The following is a 19,367-nucleotide window of genomic DNA, read 5'->3' on the forward strand; positions in this document are numbered from 1 at the left end:
TTTTCCCTGCATAACCTCACAACATCCTTGTAGTCCTCCTGAGTCACCTGCCCCTTCTTCCAAAGGCAGTAAGCTCTCCTTTTTTTCTTGAGTTCCAGCCAAAGCTCCCTATTCAGCCAAGCTGGTCTTCTCCCCCGCCTGCTTGACTTATGGCACATGGGGATGGCCTGCTCCTGTGCCTTTGAGACTTCCTTCTTTAATAACATCCAGCCTTCCTGGCCTCCTTTGCCCTTCAGGACTGCGTCCCAAGGGACTCTGTTAGCCAGACTCCTTAACAATCCAAAGTCTGCCCTTCTGAAGTTCAGGGTAGCAGTTTTGCTGACCCTCGTCCTTACTTCTCCAAGAATCAAGAACTCTATCATGTCATGGTCGCTGAGCCCAAGACAGCCTGTGACCACCACATCACCCACCAGGCCTTCTCTGTTCTTAAACAGCAGGTCCAGAGCAGAATAAACTTAATCCTTCTTTTCTTGTGCAGTTTCCCAGTGTTGCAGTCATTTAAAATGAATGATTATGGGAGGAGGCTTGAATTCTTCTTTTTTTAATGCAGAAAACTTGCATATTCCTTCACAGTGTGGACTGCATCCTAAAACAAACCCTGTCTTTAATCGTTTGCCTGTCTCGTATGGACACAGGCTTCCTTTCATGAAAACAGTGTCTTGGTGACAAGCACAACAAAAGTTTCAGGTAAAACAATAATTCTGAAAATTGTAATAATATTTTTCTGTCTTGCTTTGGAGTCTGATGGTACATGGGCAGCTCAGTGGCACTGACAAAGCAAATTATATGCCAATGGTTGCCAGGTTAATCTGAGCATCTCTGGTACTAACCTACATGATTTTGTAATTTTCTTATTTGAGTCATCCATTTCACTGAAACTTTGCTGTAGCAAAAAGCCATGCTTGAGCTTTTGTGCAACAGTTGGGCAGAGCTTTGGCCCCGGGTCCTTGATTTTTAGAATGGGGGGAAAGGTCCTGAAGAGTACGAAACTTTCACTTGTTTCATAGAACTGGTCCTCACAAAGTGCTGACATTAGCATCTAGCAGGAAGGTAGATGAAACAGGTCAGAAACGTATCATAAATGTGAGTATCAAAATCTATTCTGTTTTAAATTTGTATTGATACGCACTGAATTGGGAGATTAATAATTTATTAAAGCATTTGATATTTTTAATTTTAAAAGAATTTTGAGTTAGCAAGCAAGTAAAGAACAGATGAAACATTGCAAATTCAAATTAGAGAATTTCTCTGTTGGGTCCTCTGGTTTTGCTCTGTTGGTCTTTTTTATGGTAAACATGTACAGTAATAAAAGGGTTCCTAAGAAAATACTCAGATATCATAGAATATTTAGGTATTCCAATCACTTAATGAGATTTAGATTCCAGTTCTATAATTCGCTTAGTGATATATTATTTTCTAGGTAGGGATCTTCCTGATGTTTTCGTATAGGTCAGGCTTGTGTAGAGATAACTCCATATACTGTATGTGTATAAACTGTTACAACAGGTTTCTAATATCAGAAATTTTGGGATGCTTCTCTGAAAACAACTTCTGTCAGAAGAATGGCATCGTCTTCCCTACAAATCTGTGCACTGCTCCTGGCTTTCGCAGGATTCACCACTTTACTTTTTACTACCATGTCTACCAGATGGAAAATTTCGGACACCGCAACAGTGCTAGTTACTGCAGACTGGATTTCTGAAGGTCTTTGGATGGACTGTGCAGTGACTGCTCTTGGATCAATACATTGCAAGAAATTTCTCTACATGTTGAGTTCAGACAGTAAGTGCACATGGCATCTGTATATAAAAACCAGAGATGTACTTTTATTCCTTCTTTCTGGACAGCATGTTAGTGTGGTTGGACAGCATATACTGTGGTTGTCTCAGAGGGTCTGTTATGGACAGGATTTGTTCTGTAGTACTTCCAGGCAGGTTAAAGGGCCCCAGTGAAACCCATATCCTTCACCCTGCAATTCAGCTCAGTAACTTCTGTGGCTTTATTGCCATCTCTGTTTTGTTGGCATAAAGGTATGGGTGATATACGATGACTCTAAGATTTTTTTTAATTGTTTTGGAAGAAATAGTATCCTTTTACTTGGCATAATTCTTAACTACAAACAGATCATAGGTCAATGAGCACTGGTGCTTGTTTGTGCTGTGTGAGACAAGGCTTTATAGATATTCCAGAACTTGTTTGATACTTTGTGCTAAATCGGTGTATTTGTTCTGGAATGTCTCAGAGGTGGCCAGCTTAAAATACATCTGTGCGACTGACGCTTTTGTGTTTTCTGTGGTAGTCTGTGCTAGTAGGGCAGTTTATCTGCAAATAGAAAGGGAAGAATTGTCTTTGTAGGGACTGAAAATTATCTGTTTGGATTATTCTGGCTTTTAAAAATATCTTTAAATACCTTTTTTATGGTAAAGGACTGGGAAGGACCAACATCTAAGTTATTTCCTCAGAAAACTGAGTGTAGAAACAGTAACAGTATAACCTTTGAAAACTGGCATCTTGTTCAGCTTTGTCTTAAACAGAACTTTGCATTTATTCTTTTACAACTTTCAGTATTGTGCAGTGACTTTATGAGTTATATCAAGGAATAATTTCTTCAAGCCTTCCCTGCTTCATAGATCCCTGATTACTGTCATTGCTGTTTGTCTGGACTCCTTCCAGCTGATTTATTCCCAATATGCAGTGCTTAAAACTTACAGATACCATGTGTCACAGACTGTGCTTTTCTTGACACAGACATGGACTCCACTGAAGTCAGAGCTGCCTAACTGTAAAGCAGAGCTCTAAAATGTGAGAGTGTACCTCTCAAGAGTTAACTCTCAAGAGTCAGCGTATCTGTGGTTCTTCCTCAGGGCCCTGATTCGGTGGCCTCATCTGCTTTTGTAACGATGGTGTAAGAATAAGTATTGGCGTCCTGTAATGAGGCCAGAATTTGTAGCCTCAAAAGGAAGCTAATCATATCCTTTCAAGATTTTAAAAAATTCTACTTATTGCATCAGAGACAATGTCAGCTTTTCATGCTGTTCTGGTACACAGTATCAGAATGCTCCTCTCCCAGACTTCCTCTATGTAGATACCAGGATGCCTTATTTTCATCTAGAAACTTAGGTATGATTTCCGGAAATTAGAATTATGAGATGGGGCTAACGATCCTTCAATTCTTGTATGTGGTAGCAAGATGGCACACATGCTTATAATGGTGTGGCAGCTCTGCCTTGCTTCATGGAACAGGGAAAAACAGATATTTCAGCCCTGTTATGGAGACAAGCAGAGTCAATGTAGGACAGTTGCTTTTCTTTTTTTTTTTTAATGCGGTTCATTACACCCAACACAGAAAGAAAACATTCCCCAGGAACAGAACAGTTCTTGGTAAAACTGAAGCAGTTGCCTCCTGGGGGCTTCTCTTCCCTCCCTTCCCATGGCCCCCATAAATGGAAGAGACACACCTATTTGGCAGGGCTTGATGGATCATCTTCAGCTGTTCGAAGAACTGTGTGTCCCCTAAAATCAGCATGGAGTTCCTCATGCCAACCGATGGGCACGTCATGTGGCTGCCTGGAGAGTAATTGCTGTCTGTCACAGGGCTGTTTCTCCTTCTACAGTGTTCAGTCAGCATTCCTGGATCTTGAAACAAATCTGCAGAAGTGATCAAGGTACAGCACATGTTGATCAAACATTTAGGTAGTTAATATTTTCAGTATTTTTTTCCCAACTGTATGGGCTGATCTGATTTTAAAAATACTCTTTCTGCCTCTAAACCCACTCTCAACTGTATGTTCTGTATGTATGCTCTGTTCTGAGAATATCAGAGGGGTTAGGAGCAATTTCTGTCTATGGTCATATATTGCTATGGTCATGTATGGTCACATGTCAATGTTAGCATTTTACGTACATCAGGAGTACACTTTTGTAGTGAATTTTCCAATTATTCCCATTTACTGCACTTGGTTTGCATTGTGAAGTGGCCTTGGAGTGCACAAACTGGTTTCCTCATGGATGAAGCAGAGCAGGAAAATGTGCTCCAGGAATGCACCTCCCGACTTCCAGCTGTTGATGGGTGTTCAGTTCTCCTGACCAGGTTAGAGCAAGTCTGAAGGAAAACTCCCACATTGTGGATGGTGTTGATGTGAAGCTGTCAACCCTCTTCTACTCTGCTGATGCAGAGCCTCCTGCAGAGCAGCATTTGCTGTTATGTCCATCACTTACCAAACCATAGTTTATGACATTTAGTGAAGAATAACCCTTTGTTCTTCAACACCATTTAAGAGTGGTTTCCTTCAGGAAATGATTAAAATGCCTGGTGCCATATAGGGACAACTCACGCTTTCCAGGTCTGCAGTTTAATATTTTCTGTTTATGTATGTGCTTTATGACTGCTTGTTGAAATAGCTTTCTTAATTAGGGAGATATATTTTTTTTAAATGAAATTCTTAAATTTTTTTTATCCTTGGGAGCAGTATAAAATCTGGGGACACTTGATTCAAGGTACTAACTAAACTCAACTTTGAAAGTGCCATCAGCAGAAGCGATCACAGAGGTCACCAGGGTAGCAGCTGTGTATGGATAAATTAAATGGAAACTCTTTGAAGGGCTTTTAATGGGATGCAGATACTCCAGTATACTGGCACAGTGTGTTCATTTTACTATGCCATCATTTTTCAGTTTGCAGTGACTTAGCAAAAGGAAGGAATTCTGTAAAAGTCACCTGAGAAGATCAATTCTTACCACACACCACGTAGTATCTTTAAAATGTTGCAAGTACAGCGCTGCACAGGATCACGCTGGCTGTGCTGCCACATCTGTTCTTATTTAAATCAATGGCAATGATCCCCTTGGCTGCCAAGGGAGCAAAAATATTGTGGTGGCACTGTAGTATCCTTTTACAGCTGAGCCTACCAACCTACAGCATCAGCTCAAAGTGACCAGGGAATTTAAAAAAAAAACAACCCAGATATCTGTTATGGGCAAGTTGTGACTCTCAATGGCTAATCCTTCTGGTAGTCTTTATGTAAATGCTGTGAATCTGTTACCATGTTGCATCACAGCAGGATTATTTTATGAAGAAACTCTGACTCCATTTCCTGGAGATAAGAGTAGGTTATCACTGCAAAAGACGGTTAACCCCATTTGGATACACAAGCAGTTAAACTTATTAACATTAGTGGGTGTTATGAATTGGGTCTATGATTTTGTCTAGGAAAAACGAGAAGCAAGTAAACCAAGTTTAACATACTTCTACTTTGCCTAGATATTTTTTTTTTAATACTAAGGTATTCTGACAAACAGGTGCAATCAGCTGTTATGTATTATTTTTCATATAGAGGTTTTCCTTCATCATTTTATTCCTTTTGAAATAGGTCTGTCACACTGGCTCATTCGTTCCCTTATATTTCATTTCCATGAAACATACATTATTAGACTTGTATTCCAGTGTAAGTGGGACTATTTTTAAGACTGAATGTGTTTAACTATAGATCAATAGACTGTAAAATATTAACGGAAACCACTCATCCACAGATTTAATCTTCCTGAAAGAAGCTGGCAGTACAGTTGCTATGGATCGCTTATGACCATAGCTCAAAAACATGTGCTAAATTTTCTAGCAACAGAATAAAGTTCCTGTTCTTGAGCTTTTTTTTATGCTTGAGTCATAAAGAAAATAAGACAGTAAAGCTTTTCAATTTGAGATCAATAATAAAATTACAAACAATTTTAATCTTGTGTAAACCTTAGCTGACTTCAGAGGAGAGACAGAAATAAAATATTTGCCAATATTATCACTCTTACAAGGTATTTTGCATTAATATTGACTGAACTTTCTAGGCTGAGACTAAGAATAGGCTCATTTTTCCACTTCTTGTTAGAAAAAGAATTAATATTGTGATTTTTTTAAAAAATGTTAATATCTTTATTGTGAACTGCTCCCACTTCTTATTGTCATGCACTGTAAGCCTTATCTGTGGGGTTGAGCAAAGAGCAAAGGTAGCCTCATCTTGGAGTGAAACCCAGAGATAAAACAGCAAGGAGGCTTCTGAAAGGCTTCACTTAATTGTAATCTAATTATAGGGATATTTAACTGTTACTACTCACAAGCATGACTGCTGCGTTGGAAATTGTTGGTTTTCTTTTGTGCTTGGGTGGGTGGGCAATTATTGGAGCTACTTTGCCGAATAATTACTGGAAAGTCTCCACTGTACATGGTAGTGTGATCACAACGTCTACAATATTTGAAAACCTGTGGAGGAGCTGTGCAGAAGACAGCACTGGAGTATCCAACTGCAGAGAATTTGACTCTCTGCTTGCACTGCCTGGTATGTGACTTTGCGCAGTCTTCTTTATATTGCTTAAAAATTTGTTGGAAAAAGTAAAGCTTTTGTTTCAGTAATCTGGTAGTACTGGAAAATAACTGGCCAAGGAGGAGTTTGTGGGTTGAAGTAATAAAAATCTCTTAAGCACCAGAATGTGTCAAGCACAGTAAGAAAGGCTATAAAAATAAGGCAAATGAAGTTGCTTGATCAAGCATTTATTTTAACAGGCATTTTAAATATGATGGAATCTCTTTTCTAGCATCTTGTGGGAGGAATTAGTAGGAGACATTTTTTAACACATCTTATGACAGTTCCATGTTTAATTTGCATTATTGTATAGGCCTTCTTTTGCAATACTCGATAGCCAATGTACTGTAGCTGGAATTTTTTCATCTAATAGGTAAGAAATACCATTTATAGCTAAGAGGTGGTAGTGGTTTTTGCATGTTAAGATTGAAAATTGTAGCTAAGGCAAGATATACGAGTATATGTTATACATATATAATATTATAAGTTATACAATTAGTATATGTTATAAGTTAATATACTTGTAAATATGTGTTAATGTCTTGTTGGTTGTGGTTCTAAATATCAGGAAATTTAGATCTGCTGGCTCCTGTACTCTGTACATCACCCTATTTAAACTTCTTAGACTCAGCAATAGCAGGATGATATCCATCAGACTTTATCCTCTGCAGCGTGGTTATGTGAATGTTCATTTGGTTCATGCATAAACCACTTCAAGGGCCGGTTTGTAACCTACTGCCACTGACTCCAGGCAGCATCTTGTCATTGATGTATCTACACGTGGTGTTGCCTCTGAGTGTCACTGAGCTCCCATGCGTGCAGATGTGGCAATGGGGCCACATCAGGTCAGCATCTTGGAGCTGCTGAGAAAAAAGTGGGTTTTAAAGAAGTTGCAGGAGCGGGGGGCAGAAAAGAGCATCATAAGTGGATGTGCTAAAGAGAAAGGAAGGCAAGTAACAGCAAGGCTCCTGGAGAACTGCGGATAACAACATGGAGTCATCAAGAAGGAACAAAAATGGGGCCAGACAGAAAGTAAATGAGAGTGAATTTGTGAAGATTAGATTTGATCTGTTGAAGAGGAGATCAGTTAAGCTGTTGAGAAGATGGCAGTATATTTGAGGGGTGACACAGGCGGAAGGGGAAGGGAAAAGCATCTTGCAGAATTGTAGAGAAAAAAAGGGTTTAGAAAGGAGAACTGAAAAATAAACAAATTAGAAGACACTGAATTGTAGAAAAAGTTGAGAGGACAGATGGGGCAAACCAGGAAAAAGGGAAGAAAGTGGGGTTGGTAGCAACGAGGGCTGAGCAAACTTTGGGACCTCTGAGAAATGTCTGTAGCACTTGCAGATATGAGCCAAGGCAGACTGAAAATTATCATAATCAGTTTACATGTGTTTCAACTTGCTGTTTAGAAACTTAGCTGAAACTGCTACAGCAGAAGATGCCAGGGACTGGGGGAAGGGAAATAAAAAAGAAAAAAAAAAGAAAAAAAAGTGTCTTTGTTACCTCCCGTCAGAAGGACCATAAAGCTTTTCTGTGAAGGTTTCCTTATTGGCAACTGAGCTATGTGGTATGCCTCTGATTTTTTGTTTTGTGCATGGGAAACATCAGACTTGGTTCTTTGAAACAGATTTAAGGTTTTGAATTCAGCAAGCCATTAGCCCAAATCACAAATGTTTGAAGTGAGGACCTTTTTAAAAGCAGCATTGCGTAAGATCGAAACCCAGACTGGCTACTATGTACATCTAGCACTATCTATCTAGTCACAACTAGATCAGACATTTGATATAAAGCATTGATATAAAGTTAGCTGCCAAATTCTTTTTAAAATTTTTTTCTTCTTCTTCTTTTTAAGGTTCCATAGGTGTTTCTTCCAATGACAGGATTTTGGGATAATTTCTTACAGCTAGTATTGATTGATAAAATGAACTGACTTTGTATCTTGTTCAATAAGCTCATTTTTAAGAGAAAGACAAAAAATTGAGCTTTCTGGACTGTGAAGTAAGCTCCTCAGTTAAGGCTGTTGAGGTTATTGTACTGTGGTACAAAGAAGATATGGTATGAAATCTCTTCTGTTAAAATAATGCAGCCATTGACTTGCAAGCAGTTAGCCTGAGGGTATGCTTGTGTGTTCTGGAAAGATAGGGGGAGTCCTATCTAATACTGCACGAGTCCCAAAGACCTGAAATGTAAGTTGTTGGATCCCTGCTATGAGTGATTCCTGCTGCATGGTGTAAGATCTCAAACTAGAAAGCAGCACTGGCGTTGAGTCCTTGTCCTAACAGTATCTTCTGCAGGCAAAAAACCTTAAGCTGTTAATGGATCTTTGAGGGGCCTTTTCACTTTTATTGCTGTCTGTATTTTTTCCCCAAAAATTTTAGAATTAGTGCTCAACAAAACATTAATTCCTCAAACAATGTTAGCCTTTATTTCTGTGTATTTATCTCATGTCTGCTTACTACTGTCTTTGATAATTCAAGCTTGCAGGACCAATTCTTTTAAGCCACAAAAAGCTATACAGCCCACTGAATCTGAGTGTGAATATATCACTTCGCCTCCTGTTTCTGTGCCTGATTTGTGGTGCCTGGAGAGTTATGAGCTCACTCCACTACAAAGCTAGGGAGCAGGTTACCATGGAGGACATGGAGGTGATCAGAGAGCAAGAGCTTGAATGCTAGCATCAATGATGTGACTGTCCAGATACAGTCCAGTTCAGACCCTTTTGATGTGTGGTTAGAATCATAGTATCATTTAGGTTGGAAAAGACCTTGAAGATCTTTGAGTTCAACAAAGTTAGTGGCCAAGACCTGCTGGGTTGGTGACACTTGGCATGTTTATCTCATAAGAAAGGTGCCAGAGTGCCATTTGACCTGGAACCTGCCAAATCCAGGGTGCCATTTTCAAGGAGCCCGAAGTCCCTGGTCTGACCTTCCTTCTGAGACGGGTTAATAATCTGGTCCCAGTTTTTGTGCAGTTGATACCTAAATGTGAAGACCAGGAGGTTAAGCGGTGCAGAATCATCAGCATACCAAATTCCCTAATGAGCCCACACCAGCTGTAACCTCTCCACAGGAGTATGTCTTAGGGAGGAGATGAATGTCGCAGCTCAGATCTGCTTGTCCCCGACTCAGAGTTTAAAGTGCACTGCTCACTCAAGCACTTTCTTTCCCATCTCTCACAGGAAGTAGCAAAGTCAGGACATTTTTCCAATTCCTCTGTAGTGCCAGAGCCCTGCACACCTTGACTAGGACCTGGAGTTCTGAGGTGTCCTGTGCGCTCAGCTGTACAGGTGTAAGGAAGCCACCAGGACTTGTGAGTAGGAGACTTATCTCTGCTCCTGGAAATGACCATACATACCACTACATGTTTTTACAGGACTTAAAGATGTAAGCTATGAAGGGCTTGCTATAATTTTTCAGGGTTTACTAAAGCCCCAAGAGGATTTACTGAGCTTATAAAGTGTAAGTGTAGTTCAACTGTGAAACCTGATTGACTTCAAGGTTAAACACTCTAGGGTTTTGATGCTTCTCTGAACCAATTAACAAAGTTGGGCAAGATTCACTCCTTACTGCTCCTGTTAATTTTGTCACTCCCTCTAATAACTTTTATTTTTTCGGCACAAGAGTAATTTAATTTCTGTATAGATCCTGATTTGTTTTCTCTTTTTCTGTCTTACTCAGCTCATATTCAGGCATGCCGTGCCTTGATGATTGCTTCCATCCTTTTGGGATTCATAGCTACAGTACTCTCGCTGCTTGGTTTGAAGTGCACAAACATTGGGTTGAGCGATGAAGATGCAAAAATGAAGTTTGCTGTCACAGGAGGATTCCTCTTTATTTTAGGAGGTAATATCGAGGCTGAAATGAGAATGCTATCAATACTTTGTATTGCTTTCACAGCTAGGCTAAATGAAATGAACACTTGTTCTTGGTTTAAAGTTGTAACTGCCATTCATCATTCACCTGTGTGCTTTTTAAACTTTTTCTGGTAGGTCTCTGCTCCATGGTGGCTGTTTCTTGGTATGCTGCGATGGTTACTGCTCAATTTTTTGACCCATTATATGCTGGAACCAAGTAAGTTAATAGATCTGTCATGCCAAGCACCATCATGTGTTACAGAGAGCTGCACTAACCTCAGCTGCTCCAGAGTTTCAGAACCTGGATGGATCCTGTTATCCAGTCCTACAGGAGCTAAAATTTGTCCTCAGGGAATCTTTTCACCTCAGAGAGGTTGGTGGGGAGAGAGGAGAGTTCTCTTCTGGAAGGTTTAGTGAATGTGTGAGGAATATCAACCCCACATCTGAGGGGTTTCTGTATTGTGTTTACATTTTCTTGTGAGACTCAATTAAGCGCACGTCGCAATGCTATGAAGAAGAAAAGGTAAAAGTCTTAATTTTCTTTGGCTTTTGTACCAGGAGAGGTACAGAATTCTAGTTGTGGCTGGAATACAATGCCTCAGATATACAAGCAAATAAAAAAAAAATACAGAAACCAGCTTGAACTGTATACTAGTGACCAGCAGATAGCTGAGAAATGTCACCGAAGTGTGCTGCTTGTCTTAAAGAAGTAAAATAATATTTTTCACTATATATTAACAGCTCACCATTTGTTTTCCTTATGAATTAAAATGAGGCCAAGTTTGTGGGACTGTCAGCTCATACAGTTGCACATAAGTTTCGAGGTATAAAAGCCCTTATTCTTGTCTGATATAAAAGCAACAGTCTTCAAACCCAAATGCTCACTTAATGGCACCTTATCTGGGTCAACAGATTTAGCAACGAGGAACAGGGGTGGAGGTGACCGGGTCTCTCCTTCAGAAGTGGGGTAAATGGGAGAGGGAAACATAACATATTGTCTGTGGAACAAGTGAGAGCTGGTCTGGGGAAAAGGGGACATATAATTTGCCAGTACCTCTAATTAGTATCTAATTTTTAGATCAGTAAACTATAAATCTTTAGTTGCTAGGATCATTTTTGAAGTCTTTTGTAAGTTTCTTCCTGAGAATCAGATCAGGGAGGTCAGAAGTGAAGTGCTTTGTTGTGAATCAAAGTACTTTAAGCAATTGCTTTGAATGTTTTTCAGTTTTCCTTGTGTTTTCAAACAAGCACTAACAAAGAAATTGCAGTTATGAATACTTTCTGTTGTTTTATATCCCCTTCAGGGAATTATATGAAGGGTAATAAATACGTTAGAGGACTGAAACAAATGTTGATAAGGAATTTCAGTTAGTGGGATAGTTAACGAGTTTTATAGTTATCCGGTATAACTTTGGGGCTTCAACATCAATGCACGTTAATCAGTTACCAGATTGTTTGCATTCAGTAGGTAAAGAAATATTTTTTCTTAACATCTAAACTTCATGTTTAAGACTATCGATTCACTAAGCAGTTCTTAGTGAATTAACTTTGATCATTGGTAAAGCCAGACATGCTCTTGAGGAAGTTTGTGCTCCTTGGACTCTGTGAGACAGGTTTAAATTCAGTTGCAGGCCAATATTGATTTTCATTCTTAACAGACTGGCAAATCTGTTTTTTCAGATTGCTTTTTTTTGGCCTGACTTCAGCTAATTAATAAAGTTAACCTCTACTAATTCTTAGAGGAATTTCTCATACACCTGTGAAGGCAACCTAAGTTCTCCTGCAGATCCCTCCTATATACTTTCCTTTGGTATGACATCTACAGCATTCATGTCTATAAGTGACTAGTGAGCAGAGACAGCTGCACGCACTGGGCAACACTCTCTGACTGTTCCTCAGTATTCCTCCAGAAAGTTGCACTCCTGTTTATTTGAGATAACGATTTTCTCCTTGTTCTGTGTTTGGAAGGCACCTAAAACGCTGGAGACTTGGCAGCTCCAGTGTGCAATGAGAACATGGAGAGCAGTGAACCTGTGCAAACCTTCCTGTTGGCAATTAAATCTGGAGTTAGGAACATTGACACTTTTAAATAATGATCTTGTTTACAAGTGGAAAGAAAACACACATACCTGGTTTCAGTATACCTTCTATGCAGTCCATGACACTTATTTTGCTCTTACATTAGTTACCACACAGCACAGAGGTACAGCTCTGTTGTGGATATAGTCTTCGTCTGAATATAAAAATTTGTTCGCCTCTTTTTGTGAAACTCCTGCCAGACTTTCCCAGGCTCGATTGTGTCTAGTCTTTGGGTCAAATTAATTATCAGTGACTTTCTTGGACTGGACTAGGCAGTTTCCTGAAGAGTACAGTTTTGTACAGTAAAATGGAGAACTATTCATTTTCAACCTGGGACTGTTCATAAATGTATTTCAGCCATATAACCACAGGGAGTGCTGAATATTCTTTAGGATGCATAAGTTTGAAAACTAGCCCTATATAAATAGCTGCTTGTGGTGATCTAGCATCATGTCCATAGAAAACTGATTTTTATGGTTAGCCTTTTCTCATGACACAGACAGTAAGTAGTAAGTAAGGTCCAAATCATTCAGTTTCGCAAAATTACTTCAGTGGCACAGCCAATACAAGGGCAAAATAAATGTTGTGGACTGCACAGAAGCTTATTATCAACAATTTATTAAATATATGCAAGTATTTATTGCTACTTATCTTTATGTTGCTTAGTACTTTCTGTACTGTCACTAATTTGGCAGACCAGTGATATATGTAAGAGTTTTACTGAACTGACACAAAGCCAGACCTGTTCTCCTCTGTTATCTGTTGAAGTACCTTTCAGTTAGCTGATTTCTACGCAGACTAGATTTGTTTGTTTACATGATTTGTGCACCTTATGGCTCAGTCTAAAATAGTGGCGTTGTGATCCTGTTATATGCTGTTTCCATAAAATCTTTCATGTTTCAGGTATGAACTAGGAGATGCTCTGTACTTAGGCTGGGCTGGATCTGCTCTTTATATGCTTGGTGGGATCTTACTGACCTGTTCATGCAAAGGGAAGAAAAGCCAGGATTACAGGTAATCTTGCATTTGTCAGTTGAAATGTTAGCTCTCAATTATGTACCATTTTCTATCAGTATACTATTCTCTTTCCCTCACCCCCGGTATAAACCTGTATCCATCTGAAGTACAAACAGAAAATTGTACCTATTAATTCAGTGCTGTGGCATATCACAGACTTGTGATGGTGGGGGATGCTGTACCAAATACTTGTACCTCCCAGACAGTGTACTTGTTGACACTTTGCCATCAGTGGTCACCTATAACTAGTATTTGGTAATTCTGGGTACGGCTGATGGTTCTAAGATTTGCATGATGAAAATGTACAGTGAAAGAGCAAACTATCTATTGCCAAAAGAAAAGTATATCAAAGAATATAGTGTATTATAATAAAGGTTTTCTGCAATACTCACTACTATTAAAAATATTCAAATGCCATTTAATTTGCAGAAAGAGTAATGGCATTTCCCTCCCAAAGCATATCCAATTGATCATTAGACACCTATGATATTTTTCTTCTTGTTCCCTGTGGAAATGTCTTGTTGCACAACAAATCAGAAAAGTTGAGATTTCTGGCCTCAATATTTAACCTTGCCTGGGTTTGTTGGTTGGTTTTTTTCAATCTTAAATTATTCACACATACAGAAGGTCCCTTTCCGAAGGAGAGGGATGAAATTGTCAGAAATAGCAGAGGTCCGTGTCAACCCAGAAGAACCCAGATGGCTTGGAGGCTGTACTAGCTAAGCTTGAGAGGATGGTAACATGGAAGGAAGAAGCATGCTTACTGCTGCTGTATTTAATCTTAGAAAAGTTATGTCAAAAACACCTAATAAGTGAGAGTATTCCTCTGATGCTCCATTGCCTAATCTGAAGCCATTTAAGTTTTATGGTAATATTTCATCAGCCACATTGGACTTTAGATCTTGCTCACCATACTTTGATACAAAGTCCCAAATATCCTGAAATGTCTTGAAAGTCAGGCAGAACTGATATATGAAATAGAAGTTCAACATGGCGAATAACAGCTGAAGGGGTTGGCTGAAGATACTTCAGTGTGCCTTTCTCATCACCTTGATTCCTGTATTTAAAACTGCAGCTTGCACAAAGATGCTAAGGTCTAGGTTCTTTTCTGCTTTAGGGACTTGACTAAAATGCCTCAAGGAAGAGCACACATGAGTTAGGAATCCAGAGTGAGCTTCTCGTTAAGAGAGAGATGGCTGTGCAGCCTGTCAAAAAGCCCATCTCTTTCCCCTTAACTACAAGACTGATGAGAACAATAGGCTTCTAATTTCTGCACCTTTGTGAAGCACGTGCTATTGGTGGGTTGGATACAGACCTAAATGAGAAACTACCTAAGTATCTGAAACTATGCATGTGCGGGTAATACTGATTATTTTGTATCTTTTTTTTCTTGATTTCCAGTTGCAACAAACACGCATATTCAGCAGGACAGGCAGCTCATCCGCAGCGCATTTACACCAAAAACTCTGAGACAATCATAAGCAACAAGGAATACGTCTAAACTCACCTTTTACATCACTTGTAACGTTAGTAGGTTATGAACTCAAATAAAGAAGTGAACCTCTTTCAGGGTTCCAGTTCCATGTTACAATCTTTCATCTTAATTTGGAGCAGGACAAGGAGGAGGAATGGTTTTCTTCAATGTAAATAGGAATGGTTTTCTGGAAGTGGTTTTCAAGTGTAAATAGGTTTCTACAAAAAAACGCTGTGATGTGAAATCCTGTGGCATGAAGGTTTTTTGCATGCTCTGAAGCCTGGTAAAATTTAACCACAGAAGGGGTATATGCTGACAATCAAGAGCAACTGTTTCTATTTCAGCTGACTCAAACATGCGGAACTGATATGCTGTAGCTGACTGCAAGCTAATACGCCTCGCAGTTAGAAATGTATTGTGTTTTCATTAATGTTTAGCTTTCTACTTTTGTTTAGCAGCTTTAGCTTTTGAACTTTATTCCACAGGCGGACTGAAACAGATTTTCTTGATGAGCGGTATACTGGCCATTATTAAGAACATAGTCTTATGTGGGCTTGAAGTCTCATGCTATACTGAACTCCATATTATGTGTGATGGTCAAGATTTATAAAAGCTACAAAAAATTCCCTAACAACCACTAAGCTCCAAATTTGCAAATGTGCAACAAATTTCTCATTGGTTGTAATGCAGATACCAAAGAGAAACGACACAGAATGAACCAACCACAGCTGGGAGTGGAGAAAACATCAGGTGCAAAAATGCCTTGGGATAATTAAGTTGATAGTCCCAATTTTTATTTTTATTTCTATGTTTTCAGCTTTTAAAATAATCCTATTTTAACTTTGAGCAATCTTTAACTTTGGGAACTTCTACTGCATGTGAATTGTCTAATTCATGTAATTTCCCAGTGGCTTTATTCTCTGTCATTGTTCCATCATGAGAATTTCTGTCTTAAACTACTGCTGGAGCATATGTTCGCCTTGTGTAAGCAGTTAGACGGATGACAATGAGCTCACTTGACTTTGTACTGATGCTTTGAGCAATGTGGAATGGAATTTCACACTGCAGGTTCACAGGTTTCATAAATTTCCCCTTTTAAATTACAAATGTATTAATACAGTTCAACAAAATACCTTAGTGTTTCTCTCTACTTCTAATGTCTTATGATAAACATAACTGTGGTCTGTTTTAGAAGTTCTGTGCGGCTTCCTTGATATCCCAGTAGATAATTTCACAGGGCAACCTGCAAGCAGTATTAGCAGAAACAATTTAGCCATATTGCTTGCATTGAGACACAGCTGACTTGTAAACTGACACATTAAGGCATGAATTGGGCACTGATAGACCTTGTTAGGCTTAGTAAGTAAAGCTAAAAGGATTTAGGAATACTTTTAGAGTGCCAGTGCCACCACCTTCCCTCCAATATCAGCTATTGTTTTAAAAATCATTCCTTTGGTATTTTGGAAAATAATTTCAAAAGCTGACAAGGCACTTAACTTGCATGGTGGGACACGAAGTCCTTACCATCACCTGTATATTCTGTCCTCTGGATTTTTAGGTAATTTTGTGATGATATTTTGGTCTAGTTGAATGTAAGGAAAATGCAGAACTCAGGCAGACACTAAGCAGTTCCAGTGTTGGTTTCCCACCAAAGGTTGTGCCAGCTCATAAACATGAAGTATGAGCCAGTAGGTGAGATAGAAATTCAGAACTTCCTTGGCCTGGCATCAGGTCTTCTAGTGACGTCAGTGGGAAGTTTAATTAAAATCCAAGAGTAAAATCCCTATGTAGTAACTCGTTCATTCGTTCAATACATTGTTATCATATGCAGTGCCATTCAGGGGAAAATAAATGCCAAAGATGCCATGCCTTTCTTTGGTTTGTTTACAGTCCTTCCAATCACTTTCAGTTTCTGCTGATGCTCCCTGCTTATCTGCCCCTTTCCCATGCACTTTCAGGGGTAATGGTCTGAAAGAATTTGAATTTAATGAACCATCAACTCAGTTTTGGGAGTGAGGCATTTTACGCATAGGTGATATGTGATGTTTTTTGGTTTGGGTTGGTTTCTTTTTAATCTGTAGCAAGCCTCTTAACTATGTTTAAAACATCTTCACACATTGCTATTTCTCAGTCCTTTGCTCAGCACCTCACACTGCTTTGGTATCTGCAAATCTTCTTCATATCTTTGCAGCTGAGACCAAAATCCTGCATTGGGTTCTGCTGCTGGTCTGGCAGTCTTCACAGTCTAGGAAAAAAGAGACACATTTTAGAAGCAAGGGCGGATTTTTCGTTTGTTTCTTCTTAGACTTTTGAGAAGATTTACTTTGGGTTTGATTTGGCTACAGAATAATAAACAGATATTTTGGTGAGCTGACCTCACTCTATGCTTGCCAAGACCTCTTGGCATGTGATCCCTGTTACAGAATGGAGTCATGGGCAAGACATGAAAAGGAGCTGTTGAATTTGCTGTACATGTCCCTCACAAAGTGTGGTGACACCACGCATGTTTAAGAGAGCGTGACATTTGGTCACGTATCTGCATGCCTCTGTCTAGTACTGAGCAAACAGTTATCTAAATTAGAGGCTAGTGATATACCTACCAAATGGGTGAAGACTAAAAGACTGTAGAGCATGAGTCATATGTATTGGACAGGCATCCTAATAAAGTTGAGATGCTGTTACTCATAGCTAGCTAGTCCCTAGCTGCTTAGCAAGCCTAACAGATGATGTTTCTTTGCTGTGTTGAGCTGTCACATCGGTGATAAAAGCAAATCCTGCAAAAGAACTTCTGCACACACTTGCATCCATTTCACTCATTTGCTTTACGTCTCTGTGTCTAACTTCACATAGCATGAATAAGGAAACGATAGGGAAAACACGTTCACAAAGCAACCACCTTTGCATATTGGCTACCAGTGCTTAAAACCTATTTGTTCTTGTAATTATATTTGTCCCAAAAACTTATTTGTCCAAGTTGGGGGTGAAAAAACTTACAGTGGACTTTTTATTCAAATGTTGAATAGCTGTATAACTGCTAATAAACAGATGAGAGCACCAAAATAATTCTGCGAGAAATCATCATTACTCATAATAAACATTGCATTTCGTATCCAAAAAGATGTTTAAATATAACTCTGGGTATAAGTACAATACCTCAAAGGCATCCTTGAGTGGGAGGTTTCTGTGTCTCATCAGATAAGCAGTGCAAATGGCAGCTGATCGGCTGCGGCCATTTTTACAGTAAACTAAGCACTTCCCACCGCTCTTCACAGCCTCTTCTATGGCATCACTGCACTGTTCAAAATACTGATACAGGTCTTCAGCCGGATCATCAAACACAGGTATGCGTATGCCCTGGACCTGCTGGAGGCCAGGGAACGGCTGCTGCCTGGTGACATTAATGCAAAAGGTGACTCCCTCTCGCGTGAGCAGGTCCTCGTTGCAGGCTGCCCTGGCGTTGCTGATGAGCAGTGAGGCGGTGACCTTGCAGAGCTGGAGCATCAGCAGCCAAGGCCGCAGCGTCGCCAGCACCACCACCCCACTGCAGAGCTCCCAGGTTGCCTCTTCTGCACGGCATTCAAGCCACGGCACAGCCCCGGTGCGGTGGGACGCCTGGGGTGTGGGTTGCTTACCTCAGCAATGTGTACAGACTGCACCAGGCTGTGCTATATTTATCCCCTCCAAACAGTCTCAGGCAGGTCCTAGCGCCTGCTGGAGCCTGAGAGTCACATTTCAACAGCTAATTTAAGAGACCACAGATCATTTGTAAAACAATTGGCTTTGTACAGTCCCTAGCCTCATAGCAGCCTCTTACAAGGGCCTAAACCCCCTGTCTTCCTCACAAGAAGGCTGCTGCTGGGGTCAGCACTGATGCAGGATTGGTGCAATAATGCAGTACTAATTAGATTACCTCTAGATCATCTAGTTGCTCCTCACCTACAACAAAAGTGTCTTTTGAGGACCCAGAAAATGATTTACTAGGCTAGCTAGATATGGTAGTGCTAATCTTGCTGGACTTCAGCAAAATTGCTGGTGTGGTGCCAGAGTATCTTATGCATGAGTGTGCAGACACGCATTCAAGCTGTGAAGGCTGGGAGGAGATGGGGCCAAGGACCTGGCCACGGGAGCGCCATATCAGCTGATGCCAGGAGGGTACTGCAGGGCTGGCCACGGGTACCAGCTGCTTCCTGGCAGACTGAGCACGTGGCTGAGCTTCTTGAACACTTTTCTTTCTAGCCATGATGTAAAAAAGGAGCCTATGGCCAATATTTGCTGCTAGCATGAAGATGAACCTAGACTATCACAGCAGCAGGGCATGGATTAACGTGACTGGTGTGAAAAGCAATGCCAGCCAGTAAGGAATCAGCCATGAGGGATGAGGATGGGCTTTTATTCCATCATGGATGGAGAAGAAGCTGACCTGCCACACATCTGCCATCAGTTGTGCCACTAACAGCCTGCCAGAGAGATGCAGGCTCTGGGGTCAAGGGAGATGGCTCCCTAATATGTGCGCAAGAGCACAGTGTCCCCTCCTGCCACTCGGCACATGCCTCAGCTGCCGACGGGCTCTTTCCTCTGTCCCATCCCTTCCTTT

General features: G+C 40.2%; 2 protein-coding genes across 5 annotated transcripts; one reads left to right on the plus strand and one right to left on the minus strand.

The window, feature by feature from the left end:
* Positions 1–975: 975 nt before the first annotated feature.
* LOC104048812 (claudin-15) lies at positions 976–17,836 on the plus strand. 4 transcript variants are annotated; one of them, XM_064457295.1, is made up of 6 exons: positions 976–1,083; positions 1,507–1,782; positions 10,028–10,192; positions 10,339–10,420; positions 13,186–13,296; positions 14,701–17,836. In XM_064457295.1, the coding sequence occupies exons 2-6, from the start codon at positions 1,563–1,565 to the stop codon at positions 14,798–14,800; spliced, it is 678 nt and encodes a 225-aa protein (XP_064313365.1). In that variant the 5' UTR covers positions 976–1,083; positions 1,507–1,562; the 3' UTR covers positions 14,801–17,836. The 4 variants fall into 4 exon arrangements, with proteins under 4 accessions (XP_064313365.1, XP_064313368.1, XP_064313369.1 ...); XM_064457298.1 differs by having other exon boundaries at positions 987–1,083; positions 1,612–1,782; XM_064457299.1 differs by having other exon boundaries at positions 997–1,083; positions 1,521–1,782.
* Positions 16,844–18,524, minus strand: DUSP28 (dual specificity phosphatase 28). The gene is given in 3 exon segments (XM_009509383.2): positions 16,844–16,888; positions 16,890–17,018; positions 17,927–18,524. Coding segments are annotated over 3 exon segments (522 nt in total). The 5' UTR covers positions 18,275–18,524.
* Positions 18,525–19,367: the final 843 nt, after the last annotated feature.

Source organism: Phalacrocorax carbo, chromosome 7, assembly GCF_963921805.1.
Source record: "Phalacrocorax carbo chromosome 7, bPhaCar2.1, whole genome shotgun sequence".
In the NCBI taxonomy this organism is placed as follows: domain Eukaryota; kingdom Metazoa; phylum Chordata; class Aves; order Suliformes; family Phalacrocoracidae; genus Phalacrocorax; species Phalacrocorax carbo.